The sequence below is a fragment of the Phacochoerus africanus genome, chromosome 10 (assembly GCF_016906955.1).
Source record: "Phacochoerus africanus isolate WHEZ1 chromosome 10, ROS_Pafr_v1, whole genome shotgun sequence".
Lineage (NCBI taxonomy): Eukaryota > Metazoa > Chordata > Mammalia > Artiodactyla > Suidae > Phacochoerus > Phacochoerus africanus.
In genome coordinates, this window is record NC_062553.1 from 43,724,915 (window position 1) to 43,745,602 (window position 20,688).

The window sequence follows — 20,688 nt, forward strand, 5'->3', positions numbered from 1 at the left end:
CTAGTATTTTGTTGAGGATTACTGCATCTATGTTCAATAGTGACATGGGCCTATAATATTCTTTTGTCTGGTTATGATATCAGGGTGGAAGATGGCCTCATAGAATGAGTCTGGAAGTATTCCTTCCTCAGCAATTTTTGGAATAGTTTCTCTAAGTATTTGACAGACTTGTGAGGCCATTTGGTCCTGGACTTTTGCTTTTTGGAAACTTTTTAATTATCAGTTCAATTTTAATACTAGTAGTTGGTCTGCTAAAGTTTCTATTTCTTTCTGGTTCAGTCTTAGGAGATCATACCTTCCTAAGAATTTGTCTACTTCTAGGTTTTCCATTTAATTGGGATATGGTTGATTACAATAGTCCCTTACGGTCCTTTGCATTTCTGTGGTGTCAGCTGTAACTTCTGCTTTTTCATTTCTAAAGAGCTCATACAGCTCAATGTCAAAAAAAGCCAAAAAATGGGCAGAAGATCTAAATAGACATTTCTCCAAAGAAAACATACAGATGGCCAATAGGCATATGAAAAAGGTACTCAATATCACTAATATATTAGGGGAATACAAATCAAAACTACAATGAAGCATCACCTCACACTGGTGTGAACAGCCATCATTAAAAAAGTCTACAAATTGGAGTTCCCATCACGGCACAGTGGTTAACGAATCTGACTAGGAACCATGAGGTTGCGGGTTCGGTCCCTGCCCTTGCTCAGTCAACGATCAGCGTTGTCGGGAGCTGTGGTGTAGGTTGCAGACGTGGCTCGGATCCTGCGTTGCTGTGGCTCTGGCGTAGGCCGGCAGCTACAGCTCCGATTCGACCCCTAGCCTGGGAACCTCCATATGCCGTGGGAGCAGCCCAAGAAATAACAAAAAGACAAAAAAATTTAAAAAAAAAAGTCTACAAATAATAAATGTTCTTTGAGAGGGTATGGTGAAAAAGGAAACTTCCTACACTGTTGGTGAGAATGTAAACTGGCGCAGCCACTATGGATAACCGTATGGAAGTTCTTTTAAAAAACAAAGTCACTATAAGATCTAGCAATCTCAATACTGGCCATAAATCTGGAGAACACTCTAATTTCAAAATATACATACACTCCAATGTTCATATTAGCACTATTTACAACAGCCAAGACATGAAAGCACTGACAGATGAATGGATAAAGAAGATGTAGTATGCATGTACAACGGACTATTACTCAGCCATAAAAATGCCATTTGTAGCAATACCTTGAGTGAAGTCCATCAGTGAAGTAAGTCAGACAGAGAAAGACAAATATAAGATATCACTTATATGTATGATCTAAAAACATGACACAAATCAACTTATTTACAAAATAGAAGTAGACTCTCAGACAGAAAACAAACGAGATGAACAAGGACTGTATAGCACAGGGAACTACACTCAATATCTTTTAATAACTTACAATGGAAAAGAATCTGAAAAAAGAATAGTTTTCTTGGTGTGTGTGTGCACATGCAAGAATAACTGAATCACTTTGCTGTACCCCTGAACCTAACACAACACTATAAATCAACACCTCAAAAAAACCCAAAAATCAAAAACAGCATGGTAGTGGCACAAAAACAGACACACAGACACATACATGAATGGAACAAAATGAAGAGACGAGAAATAAACTTGCACACCTATGGTTCATTAATCTACAACAAAGGAGGCAAGATTATACCATGGAGAAAAAAGAGTCTCTTCAACATGTGGTGCTAGGAAAAGTGGACTACACGTAAAGAATGAGGTTAGAACATTTTCTCACATCATACACAAAAGTAAACTGAAAATGAATTAAAGATCTAAATGGAGACCCAAAACCATAAAGCTCCTACAAAAAAACACAGGCACAACATTCTTGGATACAACCTGTGGCAATATTTTTTTGGATCTGTCTCCTAAAACAAAAGAAACAAACAAATAAATGAATGGAATCTAATTATACTTAAAAGCTTCTGCACAGCAAAGGAAACCATTGACAAAAGGAAAAGATAACCTACTGAACTGGAGAACATATTTGCAAATTACATGACTGATAAGGGGGTTAATATCCAAAGATATAAATAGCTCATAAAATCCAATATCAAAAACACAAAAAAAAACTGATTTAAAAATAGGAGGAAGACCTGGATAGACATCTTTCCAAAGAAGACAGGTGGCCAACAGGCACATGAAAAAATGCTCAACATTGGTAACTTTCATAGAAAAGCAAATCAAAACCATAAGATTATCACCTCGCAACTGTCAGAATGGCTATCATCAAAAAGTCTACAAATAACAAATGTTTGCAAAGATGTGGAGAAAAGGAACACTCCTACACTATGTACAGAATGGATGGATTTCAGGGATATATTGTACAGCACAGGGAAATACAGCCATTATTTTATGGTGAATTTAAATGGAGTATAATCTATAAAAATGTTGAGTCTCTTTGTTGCATACCTGAAACTATTATGATATTGTAAATCAACTACCCAATTAAAAAAAATTTTTTAGGAGTTCCCATCATGGCTCAGCAGTAAAATGAACTCAACTAGTATCCGCTCAGTGGGTTAAGGATCTGGTGTTGCCATGAGCTGTTGCACAGGACACAGATGCAGCTCGGACCACATGTTGCTGTGACTGTGGCATAAGCCAGCAGCTAACGCTCCAATTGTACCCCTAGCCTGAGAACATCCAAAAAAAAAATGTAATAAGTTTTCTTTTCCTATTCCTTGCAATAAGTTAGAAACCCTAAAACAGCCAGTCCAACAGAAATACAATGCAAATCAGAATTTTTTAGTAATCCCATTTAGAAATAAAAAGAAACAAGTGAAATTAACTTCAGTGATAATTTTATTTGCCCTAAAATATCCAATATTATAAATGTATTTCAAAATGTAATTAATATTTTTAAAACCTATTAATAAATATTTTACCTTTTTTTTGTACTAAGTCTTGAAAACCTATTACGTATTTTCCAATTCAGACCAGCCACACGTGGCCAGTGGCTATGGTGTTGGACAGAGCAGCATTACAGCAGTCACACGTCTGAAAAATTATCTGTTCTCTTCCTTCTTTTAAAAGAGAAGAAAAAAGCATGCAGAAAAAGCTTTACATGTTCTCTGTGTCAAACAAAGCAACAATGAGGGGTGCGGAATATATTCATTATAAACAACTTAGAAATAAAGGAAGGAGACCCATGGTTATATGTATTTAATGTAAAGATACCTTCTTAATTCATTCATGACTTTAAAAGCTTTCTTCATATGCCAAGGATTCACTGTCACTGGGCAGTGTTTTTCGGTATTATCATCTTTTGAATCGAGAGGCTTCTGATGACCCTGCTTTGTGCATCTGTACATGAAAGAAAATAACAAAACACAGAAAAAGACCTTATTAAAGACAGTTTAGTTAAGACTTAACAGGCTACAAGAGATACAATGAATGCTCATCTCTCCAACTTACTTACAGGAAGTCTCACCGTATATCCCAACATAAGACTAAAACACCATTCAGAACACTTTCTGATGATCACTGTGATTTTAACCAAAAAAGTAGATAATTAGCCCCCTGGTGTCAAAGCTCTCTCAAAGATGAGCACAAAAAATTCAGTACAAATGGTTTAACAGATACCTTCAAAAGAAATGCTGAGAAATTATCTTCTCTGTTGGAAGTTAACCTCTTACATTCTGCAACAGACATACATATTTACAAACCAAGGCAGGAACTGGCTATTTTAGACGTACTTCAGAAACTTAGAACCTGATTGTGAATTTTGCTGCAAGGTTATTTACCCCATATATTTTGGACCTACTCTGTCTATTGAATATTAGCTATGAGGCAGCCACTGCAGTAAATTTTCTTTCATTGTTTGTTTAACCCTCACAACAACTCTGTGAGCTAATTACTATTATTATCCTTATATAACAGATAAAGAGATTGAGGCAGAAAATAATTTGAGTAACTTGTTAAATGGCAGAGCTGGATAACAGTGGAGCCAGTCTGACTCTCAAGCCCATTCTTTTCGCTAATGTTCAATCCATTTCCTACATTAAGCAATGGATAATTTCATATTTAAATGTGTAATTTTTAAAAGTACAAAGCTATATTAGTATTGCATAAATTTTTCTTCCAAGACCCGGGAGACAAAAAATTAATAAAATTAGGGTGCCATTGTGAAGAAGGTTAACTGTAAATGGATGGACACAGGAATTTTTTGAGATGGTTACATTATTCTAGAAATTTACGAAAATCACTGACTTGCACAATTATAATGGGTGATTTTTATGGCATGGAAATTATACCTTATTAAAGGCATTAAATTAAAAAAATCAGGATAACAAATTAAGCCTAAAAAATCATATCTGTATATATATCATGCAAAGAACAGGTAAACACCATTATTTATTGCACATTTCTCTTCATGCCTCTTCCTTTCTTGACCCATTTCTGAAAGGATGATTCGTTTTCAAAATATTTTTATTAATTCATTCATCAAATAATTTTTGAGTGTCAACTTGTACCAAGCACTATTCTTGGTATTTAGAGTATATAAATAAACAAAATAAAAACTCCTGTCCTCATTGAGCTTGGAGTCTAGTTGGGAGGAGGAGACAATGCACACACAGAGAAATAAGGTAGGAAATAAGCACTACATTAGAAAAGAAGAACTACAAGGGAGTTCCCTGGTGACCTAATGGGTTAAGTATCCAGAATTGTCACTGCTGTGGCTCAGGTCGCTGCTCTGGCATGGATTTGATCCCTGGCCAGGGAACTTACACATGTTGCCGGCATGGCCAAAAGGAAAAAGAGAAAAGAACTAGGGAAAAAAGAAAAGGTAAAGAGAATCAGCAGTATGGGGTGAAGGTGCTGGAGTGATGGGACCTACAGTGTTAACAGGGTGATCAGGGCAGGCCAAATTGAGAACTGAGAGGAGATACTAGGCCAGGAGGTGAGAGAAGGCCCAGAAGGAAGGAAAAACTACAATCAAGGCCAGTATGCGCCTCGTGTGTTTTGGGACACAAGAGCAGGGCTTCAGGGAGAGGGGAGTGCAGCTCCTGCATGGCCATGATGGACGCTAACACTGACCCTGAATGAAATGGGGTGCTACTGCAGGAGAGCAACACAATCCAACTTAACGTTTTCAAAGGATTTCTCTGGCTGCTGGTTGAGACTGATATATATTGGTCAAAGATGAAAGGAGGTAAGCTACTGAGCAGAAAAATGCAGGAGGGGATGACAATAGCTTAGAGCAGGGCAGCAGCAGTGTAGGTGGGAGCAGTGATGAGAAGTGGCTGAGTTCTGGATATACTTTAAAGGCAGTGCTAACAAGATTTGTTGACAGAATATATGTGGCATGTCAGTGAACGTCCAAATATCTCCAAGGTTTTTGGCCATTAACTAAATGGGGGAGGCTGCAGATAGAACCAGTTTGGAGGCAGGAAGACCAAGAGTTCAGTTTTCACACATGTTGGTTTTAAGATATCAGACTTGTAAGTGAATATGTCATCAAACTGGCAGGTGACTATAAGAGTCCAGAGGTGGAGAGAAAAAAATCTAGATGGAGAAAGAAACATAAATGAAGCTATGAAATTTGGGCACTCACTCACTCAGATAACCCAGCATTAACCACAGCAGTTATCCTTGCTCATTCTCCCATCCCCCAGAATCAGCCCTCAATGAGACACCTGATCTGAGGGCTTGCCCAGTAGAAGTGGACATCAACCCTCCTTCCCCACCTCTTGAGTTTTTAAGGGGCACTTAGAAATAAATTAGGGCAAGATACTACCTCCAGTGGACGAGTCCCTGTGGCCTTGTGTGTCTGTTTGTGTGTGTCCATGCACCCACACACACATGTGCACAGAGGGGTGAGCTACACCTGGCCTAACTAAGAAAAAGAGTTAGTGAAGTCTAGAAGCCAAAGCTGAAAGAACATCTTGTTCTGGCAGAGGGAGCCAGGGAAGCACTTTACAGCAAAAGATATATTCTCATAATGCCATTTCCCACCACCCTTTCATAAAGAAAACAATGGGAAAAGGGGAAATTATATAGATATATGCAACCTACATAAATTTTCTGATCATGTAACACTGAATATCCACATTTGCAAGTTAATGATATTTACATCTGCTTTAAGTCTAATAACTTTAAGTTTACAACAGGGGGAAAATATAATATTGAGGACTGGCAAAACTATCACACAAGGCCTTTCAATGCTCAGAATGGAAGCAAAAGCAACTCTGCCTTACAAGGAATATCATCAATAATCAAGTGTGTTTGCATTTGCTTAAGAAAATAGAAATGAAAACCTCCTGCATTAAAGAATTAACTTTAAGACAGATACCATACAACAACAAATGTCTATATTGGTGCTTTCTTAAAGCTATTTTTAGCTCCTGCTTTTCTGATGTACTCCAGAAACTCTGCAAAGAAAAGATTCTATTCAAAGGCTAAAAGGAAAAAATAAGAAATAACACTGCATTCTTTTAAGTGTTTTTGTACTGAAAGCCACTTATAAATGCAGCACCCTGCCACAGGTCTACATTTTTAACACTAAAATCCTTTCCACAGTTTTCCAGTTCCCATGTGGTTATGTCAGAAGCAGAACTGAGGAATAGAAAATATCTAAAATTACAGATGTGGAAGATCTAGAAAGCAGCCAAGTGGCAGGGAAAGGTTTACCTTTCAAGTCACACCCTAAGTGCAGTTAACCTTCCCCCTGCTTGCCTTGTGAAGCAAAGAGCTAGCCTTTTCCAGAAAAGCTCTTCATTCTAAGAACTATCACTTCTAACATATCTGGAGAAGAGGAGTTCCCACTGTGGTGCAGTGGAAACAAATCTGACTAGGAACCATGAGGTTTCGGGTTCGATCCCTAGCCTCATCAGTGGGTTAAGAATCTGGCGTTGCCGTGAGCTGTGGTATAGGTTGCAGACATGGCTCGGATCCTGCATTGCTGTGGCTGTGGTGTAGGCTGGCAGCTATAGCTCCGATTCGACTCCTAGCCTGGGAACCTCCATATGCCATGGATGTGGCCCTAACAAAAAAAAAAAAAAAAAAAGGGGGAGAGATACTTTTTCAAATTCTCTCACTTTTAAGTCTTTCCCCAACTCTACATCCCATTATCAGTTTTAAAATTAATCAACAGCCTTTTGTTACAAAACATACTAACAGCTGAGGTTTCCCAGGGTTTGGATCCCAGAACACTGCTAACAGATAAATCCTACCTTCCTCCTGTGACAGATTCTCCTACAAATTCCCAGCAGTGGGCAAGTCAGTTTCTTAAACCAGGTAACTTTCTAACTCTGCCTCAGAACACACTAAAGGCAATAACTAAATTCTCAGAGAGGAAGCAAATGAATAAAGACTCTATTAAGGGCTGTCTTCAAATAGTTAAGATTCCATAACTAAGCAAAGGTTTAAACCTACTACAAAAATGCTGAGGATATCTTAAGAGTTCCCGTTGCCACACTGGAAATGAATCTGACAAGCATCCAGAGGATGAAGGTTGGATCATTGGTCTTGTTGAGTGGATTAAAGATACAGCATTGTGGTGAGCTGTGGTGTAGGTCGAACATGAGGCTCAAATCCTGAGTTGCTCTAACTGTGGTGTAGGCCGACAGCTGCAGCTCCAATTCAACCCCTAGCCTGGGAACTGCCATATGCCTCTAGTGTGGCCCTAAAGAGCAAAAAACAAAAACAAAAACAAAAAACTCTGAGTATATATTAGAAATAACATACAGTTTCTTTAGATGCGTATTATTTGCTCTTGAATAGTGATTTCCAGTAGAGAGGACAGAAGGACCATGTGACCCAAGCAATTTTTTGAAACTATACATACCTATCCCTCTTCACGTGAAGACTCGGGCAAGTCCTTTTTACAGGTCTGGGTATGTCAGAATGACAGCATCTCCAGGAGGAGGGGTGAAAGCCAGCTGTGTATACTTTTTCTTAAAGGGGGGGGGTGATATAATATGCCCCACTACCCACTTGCCTCCCACCACAGTATGATCATCTCAGATGGAAAACAAACACCTTAGGAAATAGAAATAGAGGTTTTCTTTTCAAGGCTTTCTGGTAGAAACAATGTTGTAAGTCATGTGAAAAATGCAGCTGCAAAACTTAACAGGGGACCAGACATTTTCATATTTAGGACAAAAACTCCAGCCCCTGGGTGGCCACCATCTCTGCTTTCCCCTTTGCCTGTTCACCTCAAAAGCTGCAAGACTCCCCTGCTTGCAATGAGTCACTCGCCATTACTCACAAATTTCTGCCAAGTTCATATCAGCAGCTGTTGTTTTCAAAGTCACCATCCATGCTGTACTGCTCTGAAGTTTTCCCTTTACATTTCTATTCTCTCTGCTGTCTCCCTAGCTAAACTTGTATTCAGAAGCTCATTACCATATTAACATTGCTCCCACAACAAAATCCAAATCCAAGATGTCAGAAGCAGAAATTCAATCATAACTTTTTTTTTTTTTTTTTGCTTTTGAGGGCCACACCCGAGGCATACGGCAGTTGCCAGGCTAGGGGTTGAATTGGAGCTGCAGCTGCCAGCCTACACCACAGCTCACCGAAAAGCCAGATCCTAAACCCACTGAGCAAGGCTAGGGATCGAATCCGCATCCTTATGGATCCTAGTCGGGATCATTAACCACTGAGCCACGAAGACAACTCCCCATAACTAATACTTTAAACTAGTATCTGTTATGCCACTCTAGTTTCCCAACAAAATGCTCTCATGCTTCATCTCACCCAAATAACCGCCAAGTAACTTGGAGGTTGTAAAAGCAAAGGGCTTTCTCCATTGGAAACATTTTGGTTTGTGGTAAGAGTTGTGCTTTCGGTTTTTGCAATTAGCAACAGGCAGACATATTTTGTAATTTTTTCCTTCCAGCGTTTGGAATTTAAACTTTTATTAGGTACGGAGCCAGTGGACCAACTGTAATCTATGAATATATGGTCATATTACCAAATAATGTTAATGTCTCCCCTACAGACATACAAGAACTTGAATTAGACTTTCAGTATACAGACCTCTAGGATTGAATATGAAGCATCTTATGAGATAAAAAAAACTTCCTAGCCAGTTACAGAACACCTTACAGATATAACAATGCCAGTGAATACATTTGTATAGCACATGTATTGCTAAAAGTTATGCTTCTGATTTCCCAGAACTGGAAAGAAAAAGCCTAGAAAAGATGGAAATGCCCAATTTTACTAAACCAGCTTATCAGTTAAAGCAGAGTGCTGAGAGATGGAGTGGGGCATTACACACAGCCCTGTCCTCCCCCAGGACAAGGCACGGGGGGATGGACTACAGGAGGAGATGGCTAGGACTCTGAGGTGGAACAGTGCTGGAAGATGGAAAGTATTGCGCTCAGATCACAGAACAATAGAGCTGTAAAAAGCTCTGCTTCAGTTCAACCCCCTCCCTCTCCTGCTTTCCCTCCCACCTACGTGACAGAGCACAATCAGGCACTTTTTGTCCCCGACAGTGACTACTAACAGGAAAGCGACCAGGGTAAAAGCATGTCTTATGCAAGATCAGTCTTATTTTAAAGAATATGTTATAAACAATTAACACAGCACTGTCAGAGTGGGAAATGTGTGAGGTGCTAAAGGAGGAGGAGGCTGATGATCCATTGCCAACATTTCCGTGTCTTTTATCACTTCTATTTTTGACCTGTCTTTTGCCCCTTTTCCGAATATTGCCATCACCTGGCTAGTAAGGGGGCAGCAAAATGACTTAGCAATTCAGTGGAGGGGGCTACATTTTCCCACACTTGAATGAAAAGGCGCTAGAAGAGGAGCAAAATCAGCTGGAAGATGTGAACTGGAATCCCGGCTTGTGCCAAAATGCTAACCAAGTGATCTTGGATTAGTCACTTAGCCTCTCTGGGCTTCAGACTGTGTATTTACAAAATAAGGTTTTGTTATTCTACAAATAATGTCTAATATGAAATATAACATGAAAGTCAAAGATAGTAACACCTCACATACCTCAGGGAGCTGTATAAGCACTGAACACTACGTGAATGTAAACACAGAGCTAAGAAGAAAAATGTTGAGGTCAGGGAACTATACTGAACATGGAGAGATATTTTTATGGGTTTTCTTAGCCTTCCTCATTTTTTTTTTTCTTTTTATGGCCACACCTGCAGCATATGGAAGTTCCCAGGCTAAGGACTGAATTGGAGCTGCAGCTGAGGCCTACACCACAGCCACAGCAACACCAAATCCAAGCCACAACTGCGAACTACACCATAGCTTGTGGTAACTCCAGATCCTTAACTACCTGAGAGAGGCCAGGGATCAAACTCACACCCTCATGGACACTATGTCCCACTGAGCCACAATGAGAACTCCAAGCCTTCCTCTTTTTTTTTTTGTCTTTTTGGCATTTCTTGGGCCACTCCCATGGCAAATGGGAGGTTCCCAGGCTAGGGGTCTAATCGGAGCTGTAGCTGCCAGCCTACGCCAGAGCCACAGCAACTTGGGGTCCGAGCCTCGTCTGCAACCTACACCACAGCTCACGGCATCACTGATCGTTAACCCACTGAGCAAGGGCAGGGACCGAACCCGCAACCTCATGGTTCCTAGTCGGATTTGTTAACCACTGCACCACGACAGGAACTCCCACCTTCCTCATTTTTAACTGCAACACTGAACTAAAGTTACTAGCAATATTCCACCACCACTGTTAATAAAAAAAGTAAATAAATCCACAGTGCCTAGATATCCAGTGCTGTCCTCTACTAAGCAGGTGAGGGATATAAAGGATGCTGAGCATAGGAGCCTTCTCCAGTTACCAGCTAAGTGAGGAGGCACATCAGAATCAACTGGAGAACGGAACAAAGTCAGGACACAGATTCAAGGTTCTGAGCTACCAGTTATAAATAGTATAGGAATACAAAGAGGAGCTAAATGAACTGGAGTAAGGGAAAGACTTTGTGAAGGAGATGGGGTTCCAATGGGGGCATTGGAGGAACTCTAAGTTGTTTTAACTGCAGACAGGATATGAAAAGGCTGGAGACTCCTGGCCCGTGATAAGATGGAGTTTACCCTAGGAGGTTAAGGCACATAATCTTGTGCCTTATAATTTTGATTTTGAACATATAAGACCAAAATGATAGAGGGCTAAGACCTCCTGGCTGAGATATCTGGTTTTGGTAATTCTTTGACTTGACTCTAGATGTTGGGGAAGTCAAAACAGTAGGTAGACTGAAAGGTGAGGAGAGAATACCTAAGAGTTCAAAAGGAGAAAAAAATTCAGGTTATCAAGGGAGGAAACTTATCCATAGGAGTATCAGCAATCAGAACAGACTCCTGAAACCAAGAATGGATGGTTCCTGGGAACTGATAAAATGTGGCAGATGATGAAAGAGAGAGAAACCAAAGGCCATTTCAAGGATTTGTGTACCCAGGACCAGAAGAATGATTACTCCATTGAGCAAGTACAGATGTTATAAAAGGGAAGTCAGCTTGAGAACAAAGATCACGAACTCAGCTTTAGACAAGCTGAATCTGATGTGAGTAGGTGTTCTGCAAGAACCTCAAAATTCAAAACTGAAGCACAGGTCTAGAGCCCAGGCCTAAGATACAGATGGAGGCACAACCTAATGATTAATAGTTGATTGAAAAGAACTGGCCAAGGCCTGCATCTACCTGTGAGAAAACAGCTACTGCCCACAAACAGAAGTCATGTAAGCCAAAAAAGTGATCAACAGAGATTAGAGTCCCAATTTCTCCTCTATTTAATAAGCTTGGGAATGTAACTTAACCTCTGAAAACTAATAACAATAAGAGATCTGAACAAGATCTGTTGAACCTACTGAATAAGGTAGGTTGTTGACAAAATTAAATGAGATAAAGTAATAAAATTAACAAAGTAAATCACACCTAACAACCTAAACACTAGAGAAGGAAACGGGGAAAAAAAAAAAAAGTGTCATAGAAGCAAGGGCTTATTTTTCAAGGAAAGATCAGTGAAAAGAAATGGTCAAAAAAAATACTTTAGCAAATGCCCGTAGCCTGAAATGTGAGAGAGAAAAGCACATAACACAGAGTACATAGATCCACTCACTAAAGTAACTATATCATATATTTGTTTACTGTCAGTTTCAACCATGAGGAAAAGGACTTTGTTTTGTTTTCTGAGATACTCTCAAAGCCTGGTCACAGCAGGCACCCAATATCAATAGAAAACCTAAATTCTCTTATTATAAACAGTAAATACATTTGGAATTTGGTAGAATTCCATAGAAGAGCATCTGAAAGGCAATTTTCAATCTCTGTATCAACTTGAAAGAAACTTCCACCTGATCTGAAGAAAGAAACTCACTTATTTTCATAAACACTCCTGGTACAGTTCAGTAAGAGCCACAGCTGAGTGAACTGACGGTCACCTTCACAAATGCACATTCACTAATATTCACTGCAAGCCTACTATCTGCATGAGAAAATGTACATTAGGAAAAAGAGTTTAGGACTATATGGTGGGAGGGGAAGGAGTGATTTCCCAGCATCAGAAAGTTTTAAGACTGTAACACAAATGCTACCTATTTTCAGAATCCACTTCTCAAGTTCCCAAATGCATCTCAAAATTTTCCTTACACATGGCACTTGTTCAACACATGTTAGTCCATGTGTCTTCTTTTAACATTACCTTATGGGTCATTATTATCCCTAAATATTTTAAACATCTCTGTTTATCATTAAGGAAACTGGTCTATAATCTGAGAGATGCCCAATTTACACTGATGACTAGTTAAACAAAACAGGAACACATTCCAATGGGCTATAAAAGACAAACATATGAATATTGGGGTAACTCGTGGCAAGATTCCATATTCATGGTCATTAAATCTTAGAGTGAACATGAAGGTCATCTGCTCCAGTAGATTTAAGATGTCTGTCTTCAATGAACTTTTTATTCATATTTCAAAATGAGGACAATGTAGTATATTTTCATAAAACTAAATGTATTCAATTTAAGAAATATTAACAACAACAACAAAAGAAAAAAAAAAAAAAAAAAGGAGTTCCCGTCGTGGTGCAGTGGTTAACGAATCCGACTAGGAACCATGAGGTCGAGGGTTCGGTCCCTGCCCTTGCTCAGTGGGTTAACGATCCGGCGTTGCCGTGAGCTGTGGTGTAGGTTGCAGACGCGGCTCGGATCCCGAGATGCTGTGGCTCTGGCGTAGGCCGGTGGCTACAGCTCCGATTCAACCCCTAGCCTGGGAACCTCCATATGCCGCGGGAGCGGCCCAAGAAATAGCAACAACAACAACAATAACAACAACAACAAAAGACAAAAAAAAAAAAAGAAATATCCTTTAGCGGGGGATTATGTCCTTCTTTGCATTTGGGGAGGGGCACTAATATGTCCTTTCTTTTACAAAAAGATGATAGTTGATAAGTATTATTTTATCTTTTTTTTAAAACTTGGCAAAACAAAAAACCTAGAAATTCTACATTGGACTTCAATTTTTGTTTGTTTGTTTTTTAATTTTACAGTCAGTGAAACCCAAAAATATAAGAATGTCTGCTCTAATTCAACTATTTTTCTGCTGCCTAAATCCCTTAGAACATGGTCAACAAGATGTGTGTCTGCCTATGCTGAATATCTCTAATGTTCAAGAGCTTCCAGTGATGTGAAATCGACTGAAAAAAGACATGGCTGTATATCTGAGGCATGAGTGCTTAGTTTCATGAAGAGCAAAAAAAGCAAGGCCTGTAGGGAGCAAGCCAACTTGTAAAAGAGGGCCAACAGGAAAACAAAAGCCAAGAAAACTCTTCAGAGACGGGACATCAAAGGGATGCACTCTGTCCTACACTCATAGCTTTCCCTCAACTTAGTAATTATGAAAATCCTTTACAAAAATAACTGTAAAAGCTAGAATGTATAAAACAATCCTGAGGTCAGCATTGATCAGTTCGCATTTCCTTGCATCCAACAAGTACCTGAGATTCCTCCTTTACTAACCTAGAAATAATTTTAGTTGCATACCTTTCTTTCTTTCTTTTTTTTTTTTTTTTTTAAGGGCTGCACTTGCGGTATATGGATGTTCCCAGGCTAGGGACTGAATCAGAGCTATAGCTGCCGGCCTCACCACAACCACAGCAACACAGAATCTGAGCCGTGTCAACGACCTACACCACATCTCATAGCAACATCGGATCCTTAACCCACTGAGTGAAGTCAGGGATAGAAACTGCATCCTCACGCATACTAGTCAGGTTCCTTAACTCTGAGCCACCACAGGAACTCCCTAGTTGAATACTTTTCAGATTCAATCTGGCAAATGTCCCAGGATCTTAAAATCACCCAGACCCCAAAATGCAACAGAATCTAAAAGCCACATAGACTCAAGGATGCAAAAAAACAATAAACAGATATAAAGCCCGTGACAATCAACATGAGAACCAAAAGGGATGAGAACTTGAAGAGCATTTGAAGTAGTTAAGCAATGAGATCCTGCTGTATAGCACAGAGAAGTATATCCAATCACTTGTGATGGAACATGATGGAGGATAATGTGAGAGGAAGAGTATATATATATGTATGCGTAGCTGGGTCACTTTGCTGTACAGCAGAAATTGACAGAACATTATAAATCAACTATAATAAAAAATAAATTAATTTTTTTAAAATAGAGAGAAGCACTTGAAGGAAAGCAGTAGAAAGAGCAGATGAGATCAAAGTACCTAATCTCAACATGGCCATCTGAAGGAACTAAGGATACTGAGCAACGTCACCCTATCCCTCCAAGACAATGTTTAACAGGCTGAAAGGGAGCAAGGTGGGACTTGAAAATGATGCAAAACTGGCTGTTAAAAGAGAAGCAGGAGCAGAAGTATCACACTCAGGGCCAGGAAGAGACAGGCATTCAAATATTTGCAGGACAAATGAATTAATGAACCAACATTCACACAGAGAGGATTTGATTCTGTGCTTCCAACATCATCCAAGGCACTTGAAGTCCACGTCAAACAACTTTTGTTGCCTTAAACCCCAGGCTAAAAATCTAACCTTATGAAAAGCTGAGCCGTCCCAGTAAACTCCACTGGCCTCTGTCCTGGCCCAGTTCTAGCACAGTGAGGCCTGACAAAGCTCCTTCCCCAAGAGCTCTCGTTTCTCAAATCTAGCACCCAGCATTCAGTGTGGAAGGAAAAAACAAGTTATTGAGAGTGGAGGCACACAGGCCAAGGGGTGGGAAGAATAACTATTTCTGATATACAGAATAGAAAAAATACTACAGTTCTGAAATTAGGGCTATTCCAAACAAACGAAAACAAAACTTTTGTATTTATTATTAAATGAACAGAAACAAAAGTCTCACCAACTTTAGCCACTCATGACTGAAAGGAGTGTTTGGTTTTTGTTTTTATTTTTTAAACCGATCTTTCATCCCTTATGGCATTCAGGCTTTCCATTATATCTCAGCCTCTCACTGTTCCAGCACCACTGATGAAGTCTCAATAGCAAAGAATGGCGCTGGACACCAAAATTATGATTAGTTTATCTGTCTTTGATTCAGTGTATCAACACTTGCATTTATTTCATTTTTCATCATTTCTATTTAAATCATTTTTTTGTCTCTATCTCCCTTCAGAGCCTGCTTTCCCCACCCTTTTCTTACCTGCATTCTAAGGTCCCTATTCTCTTTCCTTTAGTTCCCTGGTTCCAGAATCAAAAAAAGAGACTGCAGGGAACTGAGATAAAGGGGGCAGGTCTACGAAAGCTAACATACTATGTGAGATATTCTCTATATTACCTGTTGTCTATAGACAGGTAGCATTTCCTGCCTTCCCTAACTCAGAGCCTGGACAGAACACACATGCTTGTGCATTCATGATGCTGATGCTAACAATCCCGCATCATGTTTCCTAGAAGTTCAGGAGCCTTCCTGAACCCACTGAAGAGCACGACCAGATCACAAAGCCCTTGAAGCCACTGCCACCAGGAAGCAACTGATCTCTTGTTCCTACCAACCCAGGAGGAATTCAAGGGAGGAATGTATTCCCTAGATCCCGCATGACCTGTTCCACTCAAGCTAAAATTTCTGTAAGGTACTTTTAAGAAACTGTAGTTCCAGAATCCTATCAGCTCTCCTAAAAGGGCTAAACACCAAAAAATTATTCAACCCAAATCAAATATTTCTATTCTGGTTGGCATTCTGCCAAATAACCACCAAAGGCTGGTGTGGTACAACCGCCTTGGAGGGAAGCTAGCCAAATCTAAATGAAAAATGATAAAGCTCCAAAAACAAGCTGTCATGAAAAGGTACACGATTCTTCAAAATAAGATCTGCTTGCGCTTGAAAAGTCAGATTCAAAAGGCTCTTGTTCTTTCATAAAGGTTAAACTAAGACAGCAAATCAAAATTGAAGTGTTCAAAATTCCTGGGGATTTATAGTTCACTTTTAACAAAATGTTCAGAAAATCTTGTACTGAATAATGCAGTATCTTCTATGTCTACCACATTAATTGTTCGGCTGTTATTTCTGGAAGCAATTTTGTTGCAGGTGGTCTTGACTGTACTTGGGTACCAAGGAAAAAGACACCTGTGCCTGGCAGGTCGCACACTACTCATTCGCACAGGGTGCCAGGCAAACAGAAGATGCTGTGATTTCTGGATACGATTTTCTGCAGTACCAGGTAAAAGAGGTCACATGCCCTTAACAGCCGCGGCTCGGCTCGCACAGAGTGATGTGCAACCTCCTCAGAGAGAATTTTGCTAGAAATTGGGAGAATAAGGCGAGCTGAGGGGAATTCCTCTCCGCACCGGCATCGATACTTTACAGCTTCCCTTTCCGACGGCCTCGCGCGCATACAGGGTCTACATCCCGTGTAGGCTTGGCCTCCCGGAGCTCCCGCACGCCGGCGGAGGACCCTCCCCATACCCCGCGCGGCGACGCCCCGCCCGCGGGCTAGGCTGGGTTCCGCCCGCCGCCCGGCCCGCCGCCCGGCCCGGCCCGGCCCCGCCCGCTGCCCGTCCGCTCACTCACGCGGGAGGCCGCGGCGGCGTCTCCATGGCGGCTCCTCTCGGGCTTCAGCTCGCGGGCGCCCGCCGCCGCCTGCACCATTCCAGCTGCGGACGCCGGCCCCGCCCGCCCGCCGAGCCGCGTCCCATCCGCCCGGGCGCCCGCCCGCCGCCGCCGCCGCCGCCCCACGCCCGCGCCCGCACCCGCACCCGCTGCGGCCCCACTCGGCGGCCCCAGTCGGCGGGCGCGCTCCGCCTGCCAGCGCTGCTGGGGGCGGGGCAGAGGGCGGGCACTTCCGGGTGTGACGCGCCCGCGAGGCTCCGCCCCGCCCCTTCCTGCAGCCGCCGGCCGCTTCCCCGGTGGGTCCTCCAGCCCCTACGCTGGAGGTGGAGGGGTGAGGGCGCGGTCCGACCGGAAAGCGCGGCACCCCGGCGCTCGGCGCTCACTGACTACCCAACTCCACGGAGGCGCTTGCTCTATTCTCTCCCCACCTGCGCCCGGGAGCTGGGAGGGATGGGCGTGGCCGACCTTTCCTGTATGGACGGTGAAAAGGCCAGAAGTGACTCTCCCGTCCAGGGTCTCAAGCTGGAACTGGAGCCTCCCTGCTCAGGCTGCGATCCGCTCGTCGCATCTGCTGGGCAAGGTCTCGGCGCTGGGATGGGACGCAGAGCAAAACCAGGTCTCCGTGGCCACGCACCTGTCCATGTGGACGTGACAAGGGAAACTGAGCCAACGAACGGTGCCCACCGTGAGGATACCAAATAATCAGGGCGAGGAGATCGGATGCTAAATGATGGTCAAGGAAGGCCTGTCAAAACATGTCCTTTGAACAGAGATGGAAGAAAGCGAATCTTGAGTAATGCAAAGAGTGCTCAGGGCAGAGGGAAGAGCAGTGCAGAGACTCCTGGCATAGAGGGCTGGGAAGAATACAACTACAGTGTAGCTGATGGTTCCGGATGTATGCATTTTGGGGTGGGGGGTGGTTAGAAATGCAAGTTCTCCAGGCCCACTTCAGATCTACTGAATCAGAATCAGGGGGTGAGGCCCAGCAGTCTGTGCCTAACAAGCCCTCCAGAGGATGCTGATTCCCTCTAGGGTTTAGGAACCACTCTAGTAACTGAAGCATGAAGACTGGAGAGAGTGAGAGAAGATGGTGTGTGTGTTGCAGGGGGAGGGTGGGGGGGTGGGTAGTGACAGATCTCATAAGCCTGTTAGACCATCAAAAAGGATTTGAATTTTACTGAGAAAAGAAACAAGAAAAACTTGTGAGCAAGTTGATCTGGTCATTAAAGGGATGACTTTGCTGGAATTTGTTTTAAAATCCTCCCCCAAAAAAGGGAGGGTAGGTAATAAAAGAAAGAAGATGAGCAAGATGTTAGTTTTTGATGCTGAGTGATGAGTGCATGAGAGTAGTCATGTATGTGTATTTATGTTCATGTTTTAAAAGGTTCGTAATAAAAACTGAAATTTTTAAAAAGATGAGTGGTTGCTATATGAGCCATGGGTGTAGAGAAGCAAGAATGCAAGCAAAGAAGCTACCTGACTGGGATTCCCAGAGTGATGGAGAATATGGTCAGGCACTGATTTTACTGAGAAGATAAAGCAGAAGGGTATTGCTGATAGCTTAGATATAAGAGAAAGAGCAGAGTGGAAGATGATCCCAAGGGTTTTAGTCTGGACTCTTAGGGGAGTGGAGTTGATATTTACTCAGATTGGGAAAATAGAGAAGAAACGAATTTGTGGGTTGCTGGGGGGAGTATTTGTAAACTCTGATTTCGACATGCTAAGTCCAAGGTATTTGTTAAACATCTATATGAAGACAGGTGTAAACATCTATGTGAAGACAGGTATCTGGGGCGGACATAAATGTGGAAGTTGTCAGCACAGGGATGATGTTTAAAGACTTGTTGAGGAGTTCCCATTGTGGCTCACTGGGTTACAAACCTGACTAGTATCCATGAGGATGCAGGTTTGATCCCTGGCCTTTCTCAGTGGGTTAAGGATCCAGCATTGCTGAGAGCTGTGGAGTAGGTTGCAGATCAGCTCAGATCCTGCACTGCTGTGGCTGTGGCGTAGGCCGGCATCTGCTGCTTCAACTCAATTCCTAGCCTGGTAATTTCCATATGCTGCAAGTGCAGCCCTAAAAAAAATTAATTTTAAAAATTAAGACTTGTTGAGATTAACTAGAAAATGTAACTAGAGAAAGCAAAGGACAAAGAAGTAAACTCCGGGGCACTCCAACACTAAGAAAGATAAGGAGGACTCAGCAAAGGAGAGAGAGAAGGAGTGAGGTAGGAGAAATGTCTTGGTAGCCTACTGAACATGTTCCAGGAAAGGGCTGTATCTAGTATGCCTTAGCATGAGCTCACCCCTCTATAACCTGGTGGTGTTTACTGACCCACCATGAGGAGGGTGCACACGATGGATTATTTCTCCAGTGTTAGTGATGATTGTGTTCAGGCCAAAATAAAACTTCCTTGAGTTCCTGTTGTGGCTCAGTGGGTTAAGAACCCGACTAGTATCCATGAGGACACAGGTTCCATCCCTGGCCTCGCTCAGTGGGTTAAGGCTCTGGCATTGCCATAAGCTGCACCCTTAAGTGACAGATGCAGCTGGGATCTGGCATGGCTGTGGTGTAGGCTGGTACCTGCAGCTCTGATTCACACCTTAGCCTGAGAACTTCCTATGCTGCAGGTGTGGCCCTAAAAAGAAAAAAAATATAAATAAATAAAACTTCCTCATTGTGTTAATTGAATAAAATAATCTTTTTAAGGCATATAGCACCAAGAGTATAATGGGAACACTTGATAAATGTTCACTGCTATTGTTATTTCTGCACATTTCAATGACCATGAGTTATACTTGGCTCAGCTAGGAATTGAGGTTAAGGGCTAGACCTGAGAGATACACACTAACTTAGGTTTGATCAAACTTTTGCCCTGACTTCCTTATGCATGCAAGCAGAGTGAACAGGACTATTTGACCAGCCACTTCAGGAGCTTTTTCAGGACAAAACAAAATTCTTCTAATGCTTTTGTATCTTCCCACCCCAAATGTTATGGGTAAAAGTAAATGCTGAAAAGTGAGGAATGTCTATCTGACAAGGAGGCACACATCTTCAAACTATAGCCCATTTCACAGCCTCCCCTGTATTAATTTTGTTTGTTACACTTCTCTGCTTCTTAAGGGATCCAGGGCAGCCAGCATGCTAAGTGTCTACACAAACCTTTTCTTTTCACACCATCCTTAAATGTGTAGGCCTAGGAATGAGCGCTTTGCTACCCTCAAACTTGCTAAGAGTTCAATGACAGCCCACAAGCTCGAGTGTCCCTAGATGACCACCAGGTAGATCTCAAGACAGTCTATGTTCCTAATCCACTTCTCTGTCCTGATCACACTCCCTGCAGAAAACAGGAAGAACTGGGTCCATAGCTCAACATATCTGTGAATCTTGAAGCAATTTGAAAATGTAAGTCCACATTGAAACTTTGTTGTTTTCAAATGTAAGCAGATCTTTGGCTTTCAGACCTGCTTAAGAGCAGCAGCGATTTATGGGCCAAAGTTTCCATTTTCATGTTTTTTTGGGCCAAGTAACGCTACAAAACTGGTCCTTGGCCAGACTTAACCCTGTATCACCAAACGCAAGAAAAATAAAGAAAAATCCTTGACAGGATGAACACAAATCCATGTGTAGGGAAAAAACTTTTAATA

The 20,688-nt window shown here is 41.8% G+C and overlaps 1 protein-coding gene across 2 annotated transcripts in view; it reads right to left on the minus strand.

Annotated features, from left to right (window-relative positions):
- Positions 1-17,155, minus strand: part of KLHL2 (kelch like family member 2) — a 124,701-nt gene extending 107,546 nt beyond the window's left edge. Inside the window, exons 1-2 of one of the 2 annotated variants that reach the window (XM_047798218.1) lie at positions 17,002-17,155; positions 3,218-3,343 (exon numbers count right to left, since the gene is read on the minus strand). In XM_047798218.1, the coding sequence (XP_047654174.1) occupies positions 3,218-3,343; positions 17,002-17,027 (152 nt within the window). In that variant the 5' untranslated portion in view covers positions 17,028-17,155. Of the gene's footprint in view, positions 1-2,925; positions 3,064-3,217; positions 3,344-17,001 lie in introns of those variants that run through there. The other variant, XM_047798219.1, reaches the window with a different exon arrangement.
- Between the last annotated feature and the right edge of the window lie 3,533 nt (positions 17,156-20,688).